The sequence below is a fragment of the Malurus melanocephalus genome, unplaced genomic scaffold (genome assembly GCF_030028575.1).
Source record: "Malurus melanocephalus ecotype Western Australia unplaced genomic scaffold, MMel_1.1 scaffold_876, whole genome shotgun sequence".
NCBI classification, from domain to species: domain Eukaryota; kingdom Metazoa; phylum Chordata; class Aves; order Passeriformes; family Maluridae; genus Malurus; species Malurus melanocephalus.
The window spans coordinates 23,966-40,294 of NW_026624108.1; the positions used below are offsets into that span (position 1 = coordinate 23,966).

A 16,329-nucleotide genomic window follows, 5' to 3' on the forward strand; every position below is an offset into this window, starting at 1 on the left:
GGGGAAGGGGTCGAGGGCTCTCACACTCTAATACTGTGACAGTCCCGTCACTCCACCGTGTTGATATGCTCGTTCTCCCTGGTAAGTTGAGTCCTGTGACAGCGCCACGTCAATCTGGGATTTAAACTCATCACCAAGGTAACTGTCCTGCAGGGCRAGAGGGACAGAAGTGGCAAAATCAGTGCCAGCTCAAGGCCACAGCAGAACCAGGTTAATGGGGAGCTCTGAGAAGCTTTGACAGGTTCTTTTAAAATCTGCTTTTTTTTTGGTGCAGAATTTCCCCTAATTAATGTTTTTTTTGAGTGCTCATCAGTTCCAAGTTAAGCCCCATTTCACTTCCATGGCCCTGTGCACTTTGGCAGTGCAGGGGATGAAGTGCTGCAGCCGAGTCATCGAGAGCAGTTTCAGTTTCATTTTCTGCAACACCATAAACCCCAGGAAAAGCTCCCAGGAGCAGCTCCCACAAACAGATCCCAGGAAAAGCTCCAGGAACTGCTCCCAGAAAAAGCTCCCAGGAAATGCTCCCAGGAAAAGCACCCACAAACAGATCCCAGGAAAAGCTCCCAGGAAATCTCCCAGGAAATCTCCCAGGAAATTTCCCAGGAACAGCTCCCATAAGCAGATCCCAGGAAAAGCTCCCAGGAGTATCTCCCAGGAAATCTCCCAGGAAAAGCTCCCAGGAACAGTTCCCAGGAAAAGCTCCCAGGAAATCTCCCAGGAACAGCTCTGACAGCCCCTGGGCCAGGCTCACCTGGGATAATTCCGGTTGGGAGAGCCCAGGCTGACTCATCTGAGAGGGCTGACTCATGGAGATATAGCCCTGAGTCAGGGGGCCCTGCGAGAAGGGCTGGGACACCACGTCCTGGCTGGCCTGGCTGTTGGGGAGGTTGGACTGGCTGGTGCCGGGGATCCCAAAGCGGTTCTTCTGCCGCCCTCCACGGCCYGTCTTCCCTTTGGGTGCCCCACGGCCTGGAAAGGAGTGCACCAGCACGGTGAGGGCTCTGCTCAGCACAGAGAGCCTTTGGGGAGATGGGATCCTCCCCTCATACCTGCAGCGGGCCCGTTGGCCTGGCCAAAGTAGCCCGGGGGTGGCATCGGGGGCATGACCAGGTTGAAGGGGATGGGAATGTTCATGGCAGTGACGTGGCTGGGACCAGCACTGATCATCCCAATCTGGTCGTGGGTCTGGAAGTACATGTTGGATGGACGCCCTGGAAAGGGGGAAAGCACAGGGATCAGCAATCCATTAGAGAGAGAAAAACCCAGGAACATCCTCAGCACAGGGATCAGCAATCCTGGGGGTTGGGATTAGAGACAGCAAAACCCAGGATCATCCTCAACACAGGGATCAGCAATCCATTAGAGAGAGGAAAACCCAGGAATACCCTCAGCACAGGGATCAGCACAGGGATCAGCAATCCATTAGAGAGAGCAAAACCCAGGAATACCCTCAGCACAGGGATCAGCAATCCTGGGGGTTCTGGATTGTGATTAGAGAGAGCAAAACCCAGGAAAGGGGGAAAGCACAGGGATCAGTAATCCTGGGGGTTGGGATTAGAGAGAGCAAAACCCAGGAACATCCTCAGCACAGGGATCAGCAATCCTGGGGGTTTGGATTGTGATTAGAGAGAGCAAAACCCAGGAACATCCTCAACACAGGGATCAGCAATCCTGGGGGTTTGGATTGTGGTTAGAGAGAGCAAAATCCAGGAAAGGGGGAAAGCACAGGGATCAGCAATCTTGGGGTTCTGGATTGTGATTGGAGAGCAAAACCCAGGAAAGGGGGAAAGCACAGGGATCAGCAATCCTGGGGGAGAGCAAAATCCAGGAACATCCTCAGCACAGGGATCAGCAATCCTGGGGGTTCTGGATTCACATTAGAGAGAGAAAAACCCAGGAATACTCTCAGCACAGGGATCAGCAATCCTGGGGGATTGGATTGTGATTAGAGAGCAAAACTCAGGAACATCCTCAGCACAGGGATCAGCAATCCTGGGGGTTTGTGATTAGAGAGAGGAAAACCCAGGAACATCCTCAGCACAGGGATCAGCAATCCTGGGTGTTCTGGATTGTCATTAGAGAGCAAAACCCAGGAACATCCTCAGCACAGGGATCAGCAATCCTGAGGGTATGGATTGTGATTATAGAGAGCAAAACCCAGGAACATCCTCAGCACAGGGATCAGCAATCCTGGGGGCTCTGGATTGTGATTATAGAGAGCAAAACCCAGGAACATCCTCAGCACAGGGATCAGCAATCCTGGGGGTTTGTGATTAGAGAGAGCAAAACGCAGGAACATCCTCAGCACAGGGATCAGAAATCCTGGGGGATTGGATTGTGATTAGAGAGCAAAACCCAGGCACATCCTCAGCACAGGGATCAGCACAGGGATCAGCAATCCTGGGGGTTTGGATTGTGATTAGAGAGAGCAAAACCCAGGAAAGGGGGAAAGCACAGGGATCAGCAATCCTGGGGGTTCTGGATTGTGATTAGAGAGAGCAAAATTCAGGAATATCCTCAGCACAGAGATCAGCAATCCTGGGGGTTCTGGACTGTGATTAGAGAGCAAAACCCAGGCACATCCTTAACACAGGGATCAGCAATCCTGGGGGATTGTGATTAGACAGAGCAAAACCCAGGAACATCCTCAGCACAGGGATCAGCAATCCTGGGGGTTTGGATTCTGATTAGAGACAGCAAAACTCAGGAACATCCTCAACATTTTCATAAGTGAATGGTGGTGATTTGCTGTACCTTGGCTGCTGCGGTCGTACACAGATCCTGGGATGATGGCCTCCCGTGCATCATACATGGCAGTGGTCATGAAACGAGCACCCTGCAAAGATTTGGGCAATCAGGCAAAACCTTTGCATAGAAAACATTGCACTGCAACCTCACTGGAGCTATTTGGGTTGAAAATCCAGTAAAAATCCACAGATCACACAAAATCCAGTAAAAATCCACAGATCACATAAATGTTGAGGAAATGGATTAATTCTAACAAACAGAAAACCTTTAATTCTTATTCCAGCCACACCCTGAGCACCAGAATTAAGATTTTACAGCCACCTGTCTCAAATTGTGACACATTTGATGAATTTCCAGTCTATYTGAGGCCCTGATAATTCTCTTGCTCTACTCATTGTCCTGTGGTGGCTGCCAAGCTCCCCTCAACCACTTATTTTATGTGAAAAAATCAAATGCAAAACTTGCAGCTTGAGGGTTAAGTGAGCTTGTCCTTTCCACACAAMCCAGTTCCTCTATTTCATTCAGCTCAGAATCCACCCCTCACAAAATTCTGCAGTTAAACAGAAATAATGAAAGCTTTTCTCCCAGAGCTCAGCTGGGCACAGCTTCCCCCCAGTCACGCTGCATCAAAAGGCAGCAAAAAGGGGAAGTTCTGGGGTGGGAGGCTGTGGGGACAGCTCAGTGCACCCACTGGTGATTATTAATTAGGACCAAGGCCTAATTGATGATTAATAAATGCACCAAGGCCTAGCTGRTGGGGCACTCACGGGGTTGATGGTGTTGACCAGCTTGCGGGGTTTGCTGAACTGCATSAGGCTCTCTCGGAGGTTGTTCAGGGGTCCCTCCACCAGCACCTTCTGCTCCTTGTAGTAATTGAGGAGGTGATTCCAGAGGGGCTGCTTGGACAGGGCTTTGGGATTGCCCACGATGATCACCCCATACCTGGGCAACAGCAGAGAGCCACGTCAGTGGGGTCAATGAATGGGGTCACATCAACACGGTCACATTAACGGGGTCACAACAGTGGGGTCACATCAATGGGGTCACATCAACGGGGTCACATCAATGGGGTGACACCAACAGGGTCACATCAACGGGGTCACATCAGTGGGGTCACATCAACAGGGTCACATTAACGGGGTCACACCAATGGGGTCACATCAACGGGGTCAGTGAACGGGGTCAATGAATGGGGTCACATCAGTGGGGTCACATCAGTGGGGTCACAACAGTGGAGTCACATCAATGGGGTCACAGCAGTGGGGTCACATCAACGGGGTCACATCAGTGGGGTCACACCAACGGGATCGTATCAACAGGGTCATATCAGTGGGGTCACATCAGTGGGGTCACACCAATGGGGTCACATCAACGGGGTCACATCAATGGGGTCACATCAACAGGGTCACATCAGTGGGGTCACATCAATGGAGTCCCATCAGTGGGGTCACATCAACAGGGTCAAATCAGTGGGGTCACAACAGTGGGGTCACACCAATGGGGTCACACCAATGGGGTCACACCAATGGGGTCACAACAGTGGGGTCACATCAGTGGGGTCACATCAGTGGGGTCACATCAATGGGGTCACACCAATGGGGTCAAAGGCAGAGCCCTGCTGATGCCAGAGCAGCCCCGAGTGCCCCTCTGGCAGCAGAACAGGAGCTCCCAGAGCAGGAGGGGCAGCAGGCTCTGGTGCAGCTGGAATTGTCTGCAGTCATTTCCAGAGGGTGGCACCATCCCTGGCAGGATTGCTGCACTTGCTCAAGCAGCACCAACTTCCTCCTTCAGCCTTGCCCAACACCTCTGCGTGCTCAAATGAACCACCCCAGGCTGGCTGGAGAGCCTGGAGACACCAGGRAAGCCAACCTGCATCCCACAGCTCCCTCCTTGGAGCCAAATCCATCAAAAAAACCCAAATGGACAGGAAATGGCTACTGGAAGTTGCAGAGGAGCAGATGAAGGCATCTGTCCCAAAAATGGGAAGGATGTTTTAGAATCCCCTGATGTCAAATGGTGATAAAAATGGCACAGAATGGTTTGGGTTGAGAAGGACCTTAAAGCWCATCCAGTGCCACCCCTGCAGGGCAGAGACACCTCCCCCTGTGCCAGGGTGCTCCAGCCCGGCCTGGGACACTGCCAGGGGCAGCCCCAGCTGCTCTGGGAATTCCATCCCAGCCAGGAATTCCTTCCCAATGCCCCATCCAACCCTGCCCTGTGGCACTGGGARCCATTCCCTCTCCACCTCTCCCATTTCCATTACCTGGCTCTCGTCAGGGCCACGTTCAGCCTCCTGGGGTCGTTGAGGAAGCCGATTCCCTGGTGCTCGTTGGCCCTGACACAGGACAGGATAATGAAATCCTTCTCCCTGCCCTGGAARGCATCCACACTGGCAATTTCCACTTCCTGGAACAGAGGAAAACACGTAAATCACGGAAGCAAAACAGCTCTGCTACCAACAGGCACTGCCAAACGCCTTGGCCGTGCTCTGAACCTTCCCATCATCCCAGAAAAATGTTGGTTTTGGAGTGAGGAATGATTTGGTAATTCCTCTGGGCACTGAACTGCATCCCCAGAGGGGAACAGAGAGTCTCAGTTTAGAGAAATTCCTTTCATGTTCTGTGTTTTATGGTTCTCCCGTTTCCCCAGAACTGTGGAAAGCAGCTCTCTGCAGAGGATGCTGCCAGAACCTCCTGTTCATTCCACAATTTTGTAGGAYGAGAGGTCCAAATTAGCTCTGAGAAACCTGAATCAGAGGGACACATCATTCCTGGCACAGGGAAAAGTCTTTCCATGAGTGTCCCTGCAGTGAAAACACMGATCAAGTTCTCAATCTTGCAAAACAAGCCTATGCTAAACAGATAATTGCCTTGTTTGTAACAACTCGTTTTTATGGCAGGACGTGTTCCCAAGCAAACAAATCGTGGGGCCACCAGGATTTAGGGAGCTTGGTCTCCTGCACGTCCCCTGGCACAGGGTTAGGAAGGAACAAGGTTTTCCACACACAGCTGGAGCCCTGTGACCTCTCCCTCCTGTGCCTCAGAGCATTTGYTGGAGCCTCTTTCAGCACAGATTTCAGCCGGGCTTCTCCCTTTATTTGCTCCCTTTTGAAATCTATTTGAACCAAAACCAAGTCAAGAACTCTAGAACGGAGCAGAAATGCAAGCACTGAGGGTGTCYCAGGATCTGTGGTACCTGGTAGAGCTTGGTGTGCAGGGAGCCACTGAACTGCATGTACTGCACCAGGTAGGAGCGCTGGCCCTCGTAGGGAGTGATGATGCCGATCTGGTCGGGCTTGGCGCCAGCTTTGAGCAGTTTGGTGGTGATCTTCTCCACGTTGGCAGCTTCGGTCCTGGGGAGGGACAGGGGATCAGCCAAGGGGCTCAGGGACAGTTTGTGAGCAGCTAAAAGCTTTCCAGCACAGGGTGCTTCAGGGGAAAGATCAATTCTGCTCAAGCAGCGCYGGGAACTCGGCTCGAGCTCTGCAGCACTGTCACCTCCTCACTCAGGGCATGCACGGAGGAATTTGGGCCAAAACCAACAGCTCCCAGGCCTCAGAATGACACAAATTTCACCTCTGCCTCTCAGAATTACACAACTGCACTTCCTGGAACAGCAAACCCCCTAATTCCACGCTGAATTTCTTGCTGGAGTTAAATGTACACGTGTGACTTCTATAATCATTACAAACATCCCCCAGATCCTTCAGTTGCTTTATCTTAAAGCTTTAAATATAGAACATTTTGAATGTCAATGGCCCTATCAGCCAGCCATTGTGCTGTTTGTTTGTGCACAATCTGCTTCGCTGTATCCAGTCTTGCACATGCTGTTCAGGAAACAGACTGAGATTAAAAATATCTCAGCTGATATTTTCTTTCAGAAGTTGGGCTGGTTTCCCTGCCAGCCACATGAACAATCACAACCCAAGAGGAGCAAATTTTAAGATCATTTGTTGACAAAGAAGTGCAGAAAATAGGGATAGGAAAAAAAAGTTCTTTTGCACTGCCACCAAAATCTGAGATTTAGGATTCTGTTTCAGGAGCTACTGGAATTCAAAATGTGACCTGATCAGCATTTCACGCCAGCCCAAATTCATCCCACATCAGGCACTTTAACATCCCATGCTCCTTCTACATCGAGCGAGAGAAGAACTCCTCCACACAACAATTCCAACCCACTCCTGCTCAGAGCTGCTCCCACCTGGGGCCTTTTTCTCCAGGTTTGCTATAAAAGGAGCCCAGGGCAAAGAAGTCTGAGCTGCAGCTCCTCCTGCACGCCCCTGATGGCAGCTCTTRTTAAAGCAGGTTTAATTCACCGAGTGAGGAAGCAGCAGCCCTGGCCAAGCTCAGGGGTCGGAGTTTTGCTCACCTGTTCAAGTAAGAGGTGCCTGAGCTGGCGATCTCCTCCTGGCCCTGGGTCACGTAGAAGAACATGGGTTTGTCAGGCTGGGGCCACTGGAAATCAAAGCCTTTTTTCACCCTGTCAGCTGAGGAGCACAGGAGAGGAACACAACAAATCAGTGCCAGCGCTCTGCAATATCCACACCAAAGGGGCTCCAAAGGAAACCGAGGGCACTGTTGCTGCTGAGCCTCACCTGCAGTGACGCCGTTCTGCAGAGAGCCCTCGTAGAAGATGTTGGAGGGGAAGGCGCTGAGCGCGGGGTGCATGCGGTACTGCACCTGCAGCCGGATGGGCCGGATGCCCAGCACCACCAGGCGCTCGAACAGCGACTGCGACAGCCCCGCCTTGGCCGCCTTCTTGCACATCACCACGGGCCCCAGCTGGCAGTGGTCACCCACCAGGATCAGCTGTGGGCAGAGGACAGTGACAGATCAGTGTGGCTGCCAGAGCTGCCTTGGAATAATAAAAAATCCAACCAGAAAACAGAGAATCGATCRTGGTTTGGTGGGATCTGCAAGCTCACCYAGTGGCACCCCTGCCATGGATCCAGGGGCAGGATCCTGAGCCTCCCCACCCTCCCAGGCAATGATTTCTCTCAAATACCAAACCTGAACCCACTCTCTGTCAGTTCAAACCATTGCCTCACACATCAGGAATTCATCTCTCTGACTTGTGAAAAGCCTCAGATCTCCCCAAAGGCTCAGAAGCCTTCAGTGGCACTCTCTTTGCAGCTGAACATTTTAATACAAMATCTTCTTTAGTCTTCAGATTGTTCCAACACCAGCACCACCGTTCAGGAAACAGAAAACTAACAGGACTAACCCCAAACAAAGTCAGTTAGGTTTGTATTACGGCAAAGGAAAAGTCTTGTGTGCCTACACWGGGAGTGTTACAGCTCAGTGCTACTCCCTGCTGCATTTCCAAACTCCTTTTTGGCTGGAATGGCAGCATTTACCTGCTTTGCCCCCAGCACCACGGGCACCATGCACTCGGGCTCGGTGGCCTGGGTGCTCTCGTCGATCAGGATGGAGCGGAACTGCATCTTGGCCAGTCTGGGATCCCCAGCTCCCACGCAGGTGCAGCAGATSACATCTGCATTCTGGGACAGACAGGGAGCAGGGATTCAGTGCTGGGGTATCACCAGCCAGCAGCACTGAGGGTGACAGCCCTTCAGCCTCACCATGAGCAGCTCCCGCTCCGCCGTGCGCTTCAGCGCCCGGTAACGCTTCTCATCCGCAGACGAGAGCTCYCCGGTCTCATCCTTCAGCTGCTGCAGCTTCTGAAGCTCTGGCATGCTGCAAAAAAAGGGAATTCTGCTTCACAGCCCAGCCACCGACTCGGCAGCATTGCAGTGAAAATTATTTTTGATTACTTTTTACCAAAAGTAATCCCATTGAGCAAATAACGGTGCTGCAATGACAACATCCCCAGCTGTGCCATCACTAACACTGAAATGGAGGTTTTYACTCATTTCTCACCTGTCCATGTTCCTGATCTGGTTGTGCAGTGCCAGGAAGGACACGGGCGAGTCGATGGCCTCGCGACTCTTGGCACACAGGCGAACCACTTTGAGGCCAGTCTGGTGGATCTTCTCTGTCAGCTGATCCACAGCGATGTTACTGGGGGCACACACCAGCACAGGCCTGCAGAAAAGCAGCCAAAAATCTCAGGAAAATGTCAGTGTTCTTCATTAGACTTGCAGTAAAATGTAAGTAATGACACATCCCCCAAAAACAGCCTGGGGAAGGGCATTGTGAAACAAGCCTGAGGCACCCCAGTTCCACAGTTCAGTGATAAAAGTGATTTTTGCTTTGAAAAACAAGGTGATTCTTCCCATTCCTCAGGTAAGCTGATCCCCAAAGGCTCAGAGAGAGCAGCTCTCACCCATTGCCCTGCCTGGCCAGGTGGTACACGATGGTGGCCGATGTCACCGTTTTCCCAGTGCCAGGGGGACCCTGGATAAGGCTCAGAGGACGCTGCAGCACAGTTTTCACAGCATACACCTACAASAGAGGGTTGGTTGCTATTTAACATTCCGAGCACAGGCTTTCAGCTGTTCAGGCTCTATTTTTAAACCCTTTCTCACCCTGAGCAGAGGGAGGTGAGGTTACCTGAGAGTGGTTGAGGTCAGGGAGTCCCTGCGCCGTGAAGCGCTTTGGCAGCTGGCATTTGATGATCACATCCTCCACCTCGTGGCCCAGCAGCTTGTGGTAGATGTAGCCAGACACAGAGGTCTCATCCACTGCAAAGGTTTTCAGAGCACTCTGCATCCTGGAGGGAGACAAGGGCAGGAAAATCATTCATAAATATCAGCGTGCCCTCAAGGCAAATACACACAGAGGTTAATGAGACACCAGGCATGAATGAATGGGAATCTTGGGAAACAGAGCAATGGCCAACACTCATTAAMAGAAATAAAATTATAAAATTGCACTCTGAGAACACACATTCTGTTACAAGGTGTCACCAGGAAAGTGTGTAGAGGAATAGCAGCCTTTGGAGACAGAACCTGTGCTGGTAATTTGAGGTGCAAGAATCTGTGGCAGCCATTTCACRGCAAGATATGAGGAAAATCTGCAGCCATGATGAACAAAGTAATAGGATAAGAAGAAATAATAATAATAATAGGATATATTAATACTAGGAAATTCCAGTAATAGGATACTGAGCCAACTCCTGTCTCACAAAACACAGACATGGCTGAAGTCTGTGGACCCCACAGTCCAATGTCCTGAAACCATAACTGGTGAAAGCAATTCCAGCTTAGGAATGCCAACAGGAGCTGTGTGCAGGAGGCTGAACTACAAAAATTCTTTTTCTTCGGATGTTTCAAGAATTACTAAACCTAWGACAAATTTCACCCTTTGATGTATTTGCAACTTTGCCTTCAAAATGAGAAAAATGGACCATTTAATGCTATTAATTCCATTTCTARGCCAAGTCAGGCTCTCTTGAACCAGGTGTTCACCACACACTGAGATTTCTGATGGGTGGTGCCAAAGCAAGACAACTTTTTTGGTTCAAAAACACCCCCTGAAGGCAGAGAACAAAAACCTACACCCAGTGCTGCCTCAATACCTGTCAAAGGACGTCGACTTCCACACAAAATCCACCTGGAAGTTGTGAGTGACYTCCACAGGGGCTCCAACGCTGCTCCTCAGCTCGATGGCTATCTCATCACCATAATCTGTAGAACCTCGTTAAGTAGTAATTTAGAGAAAAAATCTGAATTTTATTCTTCCCAATTCTGGTGATTTTCTTTGGCGGATCCTCCCCYCTCCCCCCAACAAATTTAGAATTAGCTCGGAATTACTTTTGGACATAATTAATGAGTTGTTAATGACTGCAGCTTCGGCCTGGCCTGGCTGAGGACTCTCTAAGTAAAGGATACTATCAGGAACTTTGATCACGTGCCCAATTCCCTTCCACAGGGGGGCCAGGTCTCCCTTGTACCTCAGGCAGATCTCATCTCCTTGCATGAGGCGCATGTCTGCAAAGGAAGGCAGAGAGAAGCTCTCAGCAAGCACAGAACCCCTCCAGAGGCACCCAGACCAGTTCTCCCAGTGCTCTAACACTGGTTTTATTCAGCAGCCACAGCAGCCCCTGCCAAGGGRCCTCACCTGAATCAGTCTTTGGCAAAGTGAAGTAAGCAATCCTCTTCTTGTTCAGGCCCAGGTCCCACCTGACTGTGATGTTATCTTGGGTCTGAGGGTTCAAGAAAAGGCATCATTATGTTCTKGAGGAGCTGTTTGCCAACCACCACAGTGCTGGGCCTCAAAACAGTGGGGAAATAACAAAACTTGCTGTTCCARCGTCACAAAAATCTCTATTTACTCCTATGGCTGAGTTCACAGCACCTGCAGGAGGGGAATTCTGTTCCACCAGAGTTGATTATGAGAAACAAAGTCCTGAGAGCAGCTGGGGAATTCTCCCCTCCTCCAAACACTCACTGMATGTTCCCAGGACCTCACATCACTCCCATTTCCCTGGCAGGGATCTGAGGGGAACACAAAACGCTGCAGTTCTGTGACAGAAAGTGGCTCTTGGAAGGACAAATTTCAACTCAGGAAAGGTGAGAAGTTCCCAAGTGTTTCAAGCTCTTTGAAACCCTCACTGGGAGGGTTTTCCTCTCCTCTCCCTGTCACACATCACTGCTGAGATCACASTGCTGCTACAGCACAGAAATGAAGGGATTTATTTATTTCATTTGAGTTTCCTTCTGTGCTGTGATGTGTTTGACTCCAGAACTGGTCAGGAGTCCCTCAAAAGGCAAATCTCACACATTTTACCTGAGATTCCTTGAGTTTCTTGTCATAATCTGCCTCAAGCTTGACCAGAGGACCAAATATATTTTGGTATTGATAAGCATCTTCATATCTAAGCAAGACATGCTGGGGCTCCTCATCAACACCAGGCTTTTCCAAGTCCTCCAGGGTTGCAGATGGATTTTCCTGGAATTCAAAGCAGAGATGTTTTCTTTCAAAGTCTGAAGTACAAAAGTGACAACAGGACTGGTAACACTGTGTTTTACTGACACAGGGAGTGGTATCGAGGTGGAACCACCCTTAAAACTACACTGAGGCATTACAAGTCATGGTTAAATGCAGTTTAAATTTTAAAGGATGCACAAAAATCCTCTCAAAAACTCAGTATCTCAATGGAGCAGCAATTCCCTGCTCAGCWGGGCATGRCTTCAGCCAGAAAGACATGSAAGTYCTGATATGAGCAAGGAAAAYKGTTTTTCCAGATTGCTGAAGAAGCTAAGGGTGAACAATTTCCTGAATCCTTTGACAGGCCCACCTGCAGCATCTAAACCTTGTGCCATTTCAGYATTTCCCTGATTTCACAGCTCCTGAGAACCTTGTCCTCCCTTCACAGAAACACAGAATGAGCATTTTGGTAAAACCCATTCCCAAAAAAGAGGCAGGCTGTACCTTCCAGAGCTCCTCCAGTTTGTTGATCTGCTGGGCTGTGATCTGGCGGGCCCTGAGCTGCTCCTGCTCGGATGGAATCTTCACCAGCCAGGAAAGGAAGCAGCGGTCCTGGATCAGGGGCTGCCACTGGGAGCTGTCCCAGTTGATGTCCTTCAGGCTGCTCTGGCTGGCACACGGCTGCCTGCACAACCAAAACACAGAGAGAATTGCGAGATTACACAAGGGAAGGTTCAGTTTGGTGGGGCGGGTCAAAGAGGCTCCWGAAATGACCCAAGGAACAGGGAAAMCAGCAAARCACCCCCAGTCTGCTGGGAAAATCCATTTTTCAGTTCTTGTATTTCCTATTTCAGCACTGGGAAGGGTCAGTGTTGTGAGAGGCATTGTTGGGTGTTTCTAGGACTGAAAATATTAACAATGACACCTCTGAAGGTGGTTACAATCCATGAAGACTGTGCACACACAGATCAGAAAATGGGATTATTTCCCTGTGTGAGAGTTACTACGGCTCCAGTCACTTCCTAAACTGACCTGGGGCTCTTCCAATGCCCAAAAAAGAGGGCAAAAATCAACTTTCTTCCATTAACGAATGCATTATTTAGGAGAAATACTTTTCTACAGAACTGAGGTATTTGCCCAGAACAACACAACCTTCCCTTGCTGCACGATCCACCTGCACTCCTGAACTCTGTACGATCCTYTGAAGGAAAAAGGGTGGCAAACCAGAACAGAAAACATATTTTGGGACAAAATGAAAGCAATTTAGAAATGAGATGGTGCTGGCAGCCAAGGCCTTCTCTCACCTGCACAGCAGAACCACCACGGAGTCTGCCTTGGCTGGGATGAAGCCCAGCAGGAAAACGTTGCGACAGCCGCAGTTGTAGCACTCCAGGACAGTCTCTCCCAGAGGTCCATCCTTGTGCAGAGTCACCTCTTTGCACTTGGCTCTCACCAGGTGGTTCACAATGTGGCTGCAAGCAAAGAGCACAGATTTGTAGCAATTTCACATTAATCTTGATTGAGCAGCAGTTAGAAATCTGTCTATTGTGGCAGGCATTGGTAAGATCTGGCTCTTTGTATCCAGGATGCTGGGAACAGTTTCAGGAGCTTCTTCTCAGTGCATGGATGCTTTGAGTGTAAAAGAAGAGGAAATGGGTACAAAATTCCATTCTGATTTAAATGATTTCATCATTTACCTGCCAGATGTGTTTCCACGGCCGTTGCAGAACCAYTTCTTGCTGGTGTTGCAGTAAACCACACAGGCAGGGTCATGGATCCCACAGTAACTGCAATTCCAAAGGAAAAAGCAGCCAGTGACAGGCTCCTCGCTTACAGGAAAATTCAAATACAAGCTCAAACCCGCTCAGCAACATACAGAAACAAGGGGAAGTGAAAACTGGGGAACATCAGTGTGGGAGCAGCACCAAACACCAGCCAAAGTTGTGTTGTGGTCACAGAGATTTTCAAACTTCCCTCCAGTGCCATGGCTGTGGGAGCCTGGCATTGATCCCCAGAGCTCAGAGCTGGCCTGGAGTGCACAAATGTGCCCCAGAGAGAGCAGCAGCTGCTGCCTCCCAGGAAGCTGCTCCCCAAATCCCCCTTTGGTGCCCTCACCTGCAGGCGTGCACAGGGAGATCCTTGGTGTAGTAGGTGTCCTCCTCATCCTCCTCAAAGTTGAGCTCTGCCAGCAGCTGGCTGGTCTTGGCCACATTTTCATCCACAGCYCCATTCTGCAGGATTCCATCAGGTCCATTCACCTGGAATGGAGGTGCACACCCAAAATAAACCCCAAACTCCTCTTCAGCCCAATCCTTGGGTGTCATTCAAAAACCTCCCAAGAAAATGCTGCCAAGAGCTGAAACACACCCATTATATAACCAATATTTGCCTCATCAGCTCCTGTTTTCCAGGATTATTTAAGCTCCAACTGATAAGTTGTTAAAAAAGTTAACAGGAGGAGATTGCTTTCCTGCAGATTAATTTTTCCATACAATCCTGCAATCAATACTTGCTCCATTACCTCCTGTTTCACAGGATTATTTAAACTGCAGTTGATAAGCAGAAAAGAGAGAGATGGCTTTTCTGCAGTTACWTTTTTCCACAGCCTTACATAACAAAATTCCATTTYAACAATTCCAGCAGCTGTTTTCTCACCCGTTTTATTCCCAGGATCTAGCTGGAAACAGGATCCTTATAGCCCAGGATCTCCCCACCTATTCCTGTTGTTCTCTATCCACCAGGGACTGTCAGAACCACGCAATTCTGCAACATTTGGTGCTGTGTCAGCAACTTTCCCACACCCAGCCTCTCTCCTGTTAAAAATAACTCCTTTCTTTGGCACTTTCACCAGCAGGAGGTGGGGATGTCACACTGGGATTCTGGCATGGCCAGTGCAGGTGTTGCCCCTTGGGCTTCCCARATGTCCTGCTTTAATTTCTACAGCCCTGAGAGCTTTAGCACCTCAATCCTGTGCTGRAAAAGACCCCAAAACTTGGTTCTGACACTTCAATCTTTGCCTTCTTTAGCCAAGATCCCACCAGAAACTGAATAGGGCTAAGTTAATCATAATCAATATTCATTCTGAGTGGAAAATGTGGGAAAGGGGCCACCACAGGGCACACCCCTCCAATGTTTTTAAAGACAGGATTTATTTCTATGATTTTAACCAGCTACATAGGACAAAAATCACTCAAGGCCTTTGTCTGTGAGTACAGTATTTGAACAACTTAGATTTAATTCAATTTATCTGGTGGGTGCAACTTCATTGTGCCAGAAAGCTGCTCCCATGAAGAACATGAAACCTTTAGTAAAAGGAATAAAAAACGAAATTAAAAGTCGCCCTTTTCAAGCTGTAACACAAGTGAAGCAAACCCAGCTTATTTCTCCTTTAGAAAGAGCCACATTAAAATTTAACATCAACTGCAAGAGTTAAACTCAAAACCAAACTTCCCATTTGCCCTGAGCCATCAGGACCTGCCCTCAAAGCCACCAGCTCTGTTTTAATCGCTGCAAATGAAATGAGGAGCATTTGCAAAACACCACCTAAATGGGCTGAGTTTTTATTGATGTTATCTCCAAGCCTTTGAACAGAAAGGATCAGCCAAAAGGAACCAAACGTGCAAAGGGGAAKATGGAAAAAGGAATCAAACCCCTCTGAAGGAGCTGCAGCAGCACAGCCCCATTAGTGGGATGAAGGCAAACCCCATCAGCATCTGCACAGATGTGAGCAGATAAATACCCACTTTAAATATCCTCTTCCAATTGATAAAGCCATTTTATAAAAGAGGCAGATAATAACTCATCGTGGCACAGTGGGATCCAAAGCCTCAGGTTTATCTGAATTCCTCAGAAGCATTTCTATCTCCAAGAACCACAATGCCTTATGTTAAGATCACTTGATGAATTTAATACATTTTTTGAGTGCTCATAAAAAACTGGTTGTCTGTTAAAAAGAAAAAAAAAAGCAGCAAAGTTTGGGGTTTTTTTAAGGCACAAAAAGAGAAATTGCAAGTGCAAGTGGAGCAGGAGGTGACAGCAGTGTCCCAGCCCTCGGGGAGGCAGCAGTGATGTCACCTGTCCTGTGCAAACCCAGTCCCAGCCCTTGGCAGGCTCACAATGAGGAAGTGATTGTTCCAAACCCTCTTGTGATGTCAGCCTGTGTGCACAGGATTAAAAACCTGGCACSGGCAGCTGTGGTGTGTCAGGGGGGCCACTTCTCCATTTTAAAAGTGTTGGCTGAAATTTCTGGCRCGGCGAGTTTGGCAGCTCCAGCAGCGCTGAGAGGTGCCACAGAAATACTCCCAAACTCCTGGGGCCTTCCTTGCTCCTTCCCTGGCCTCTGAAATATTCACTGGGAGACAAAAAAAAGCCAGGGGTTGAGTGAAAGGAGAGGAATCTGGTGGGGACAGGGAAGCTGTGGCTGCCCCTGATCCCTGGAAGTGTCCAAGGCCAGCCTGGAGCACCCTGGAAGGTGTCCCTGYCTCTGGGAYTTGGGAGCTTTAAGGTTTTCCAACCCAAATGGTGCCAGGAATGTGGGATCCCACTGCCTGTGWGTCCCCAAATCCGTGGAGCAGAATTTCCTGGCTCCCACACCCTCCCAGCCCCGCAGCAGAGCCCCAGGTGAACACACCTGTACACCTCACCCAGCTCTGCTTTAAAGTGCTGCATTTCRAGCTCTAACAAGAACTTTAATTGCACTTCAGGAGGGAATTTTTGCTAGAAAAGTCCCTCTGTAAAAGGGTTTCAGGCC

The 16,329-nt window shown here is 49.5% G+C and overlaps 1 protein-coding gene across 2 annotated transcripts in view; it reads right to left on the reverse strand.

The window, feature by feature from the left end:
- Positions 1-16,329, reverse strand: part of UPF1 (UPF1 RNA helicase and ATPase) — a 23,789-nt gene that overhangs the window by 3,048 nt on the left and 4,412 nt on the right. Inside the window, exons 2-23 of one of the 2 annotated variants that reach the window (XM_057385812.1) lie at positions 13,695-13,837; positions 13,277-13,366; positions 12,884-13,051; positions 12,084-12,264; positions 11,439-11,600; positions 10,770-10,854; positions 10,541-10,639; positions 10,228-10,345; positions 9,261-9,420; positions 9,034-9,152; positions 8,628-8,792; positions 8,330-8,444; positions 8,105-8,248; positions 7,343-7,556; positions 7,117-7,234; positions 5,944-6,100; positions 5,012-5,154; positions 3,516-3,690; positions 2,755-2,836; positions 1,050-1,211; positions 752-969; positions 25-147 (exon numbers count right to left, since the gene is read on the reverse strand). In XM_057385812.1, the coding sequence (XP_057241795.1) occupies positions 28-147; positions 752-969; positions 1,050-1,211; positions 2,755-2,836; positions 3,516-3,690; positions 5,012-5,154; positions 5,944-6,100; positions 7,117-7,234; positions 7,343-7,556; positions 8,105-8,248; positions 8,330-8,444; positions 8,628-8,792; positions 9,034-9,152; positions 9,261-9,420; positions 10,228-10,345; positions 10,541-10,639; positions 10,770-10,854; positions 11,439-11,600; positions 12,084-12,264; positions 12,884-13,051; positions 13,277-13,366; positions 13,695-13,837 (3,138 nt within the window). In that variant the 3' untranslated portion in view covers positions 25-27. The remainder of the gene's footprint in view (positions 1-24; positions 148-751; positions 970-1,049; positions 1,212-2,754; positions 2,837-3,515; positions 3,691-5,011; positions 5,155-5,943; positions 6,101-7,116; positions 7,235-7,342; positions 7,557-8,104; positions 8,249-8,329; positions 8,445-8,627; positions 8,793-9,033; positions 9,153-9,260; positions 9,421-10,227; positions 10,346-10,540; positions 10,640-10,769; positions 10,855-11,438; positions 11,601-12,083; positions 12,265-12,883; positions 13,052-13,276; positions 13,367-13,694; positions 13,838-16,329) is intronic. The other variant, XM_057385813.1, reaches the window with a different exon arrangement.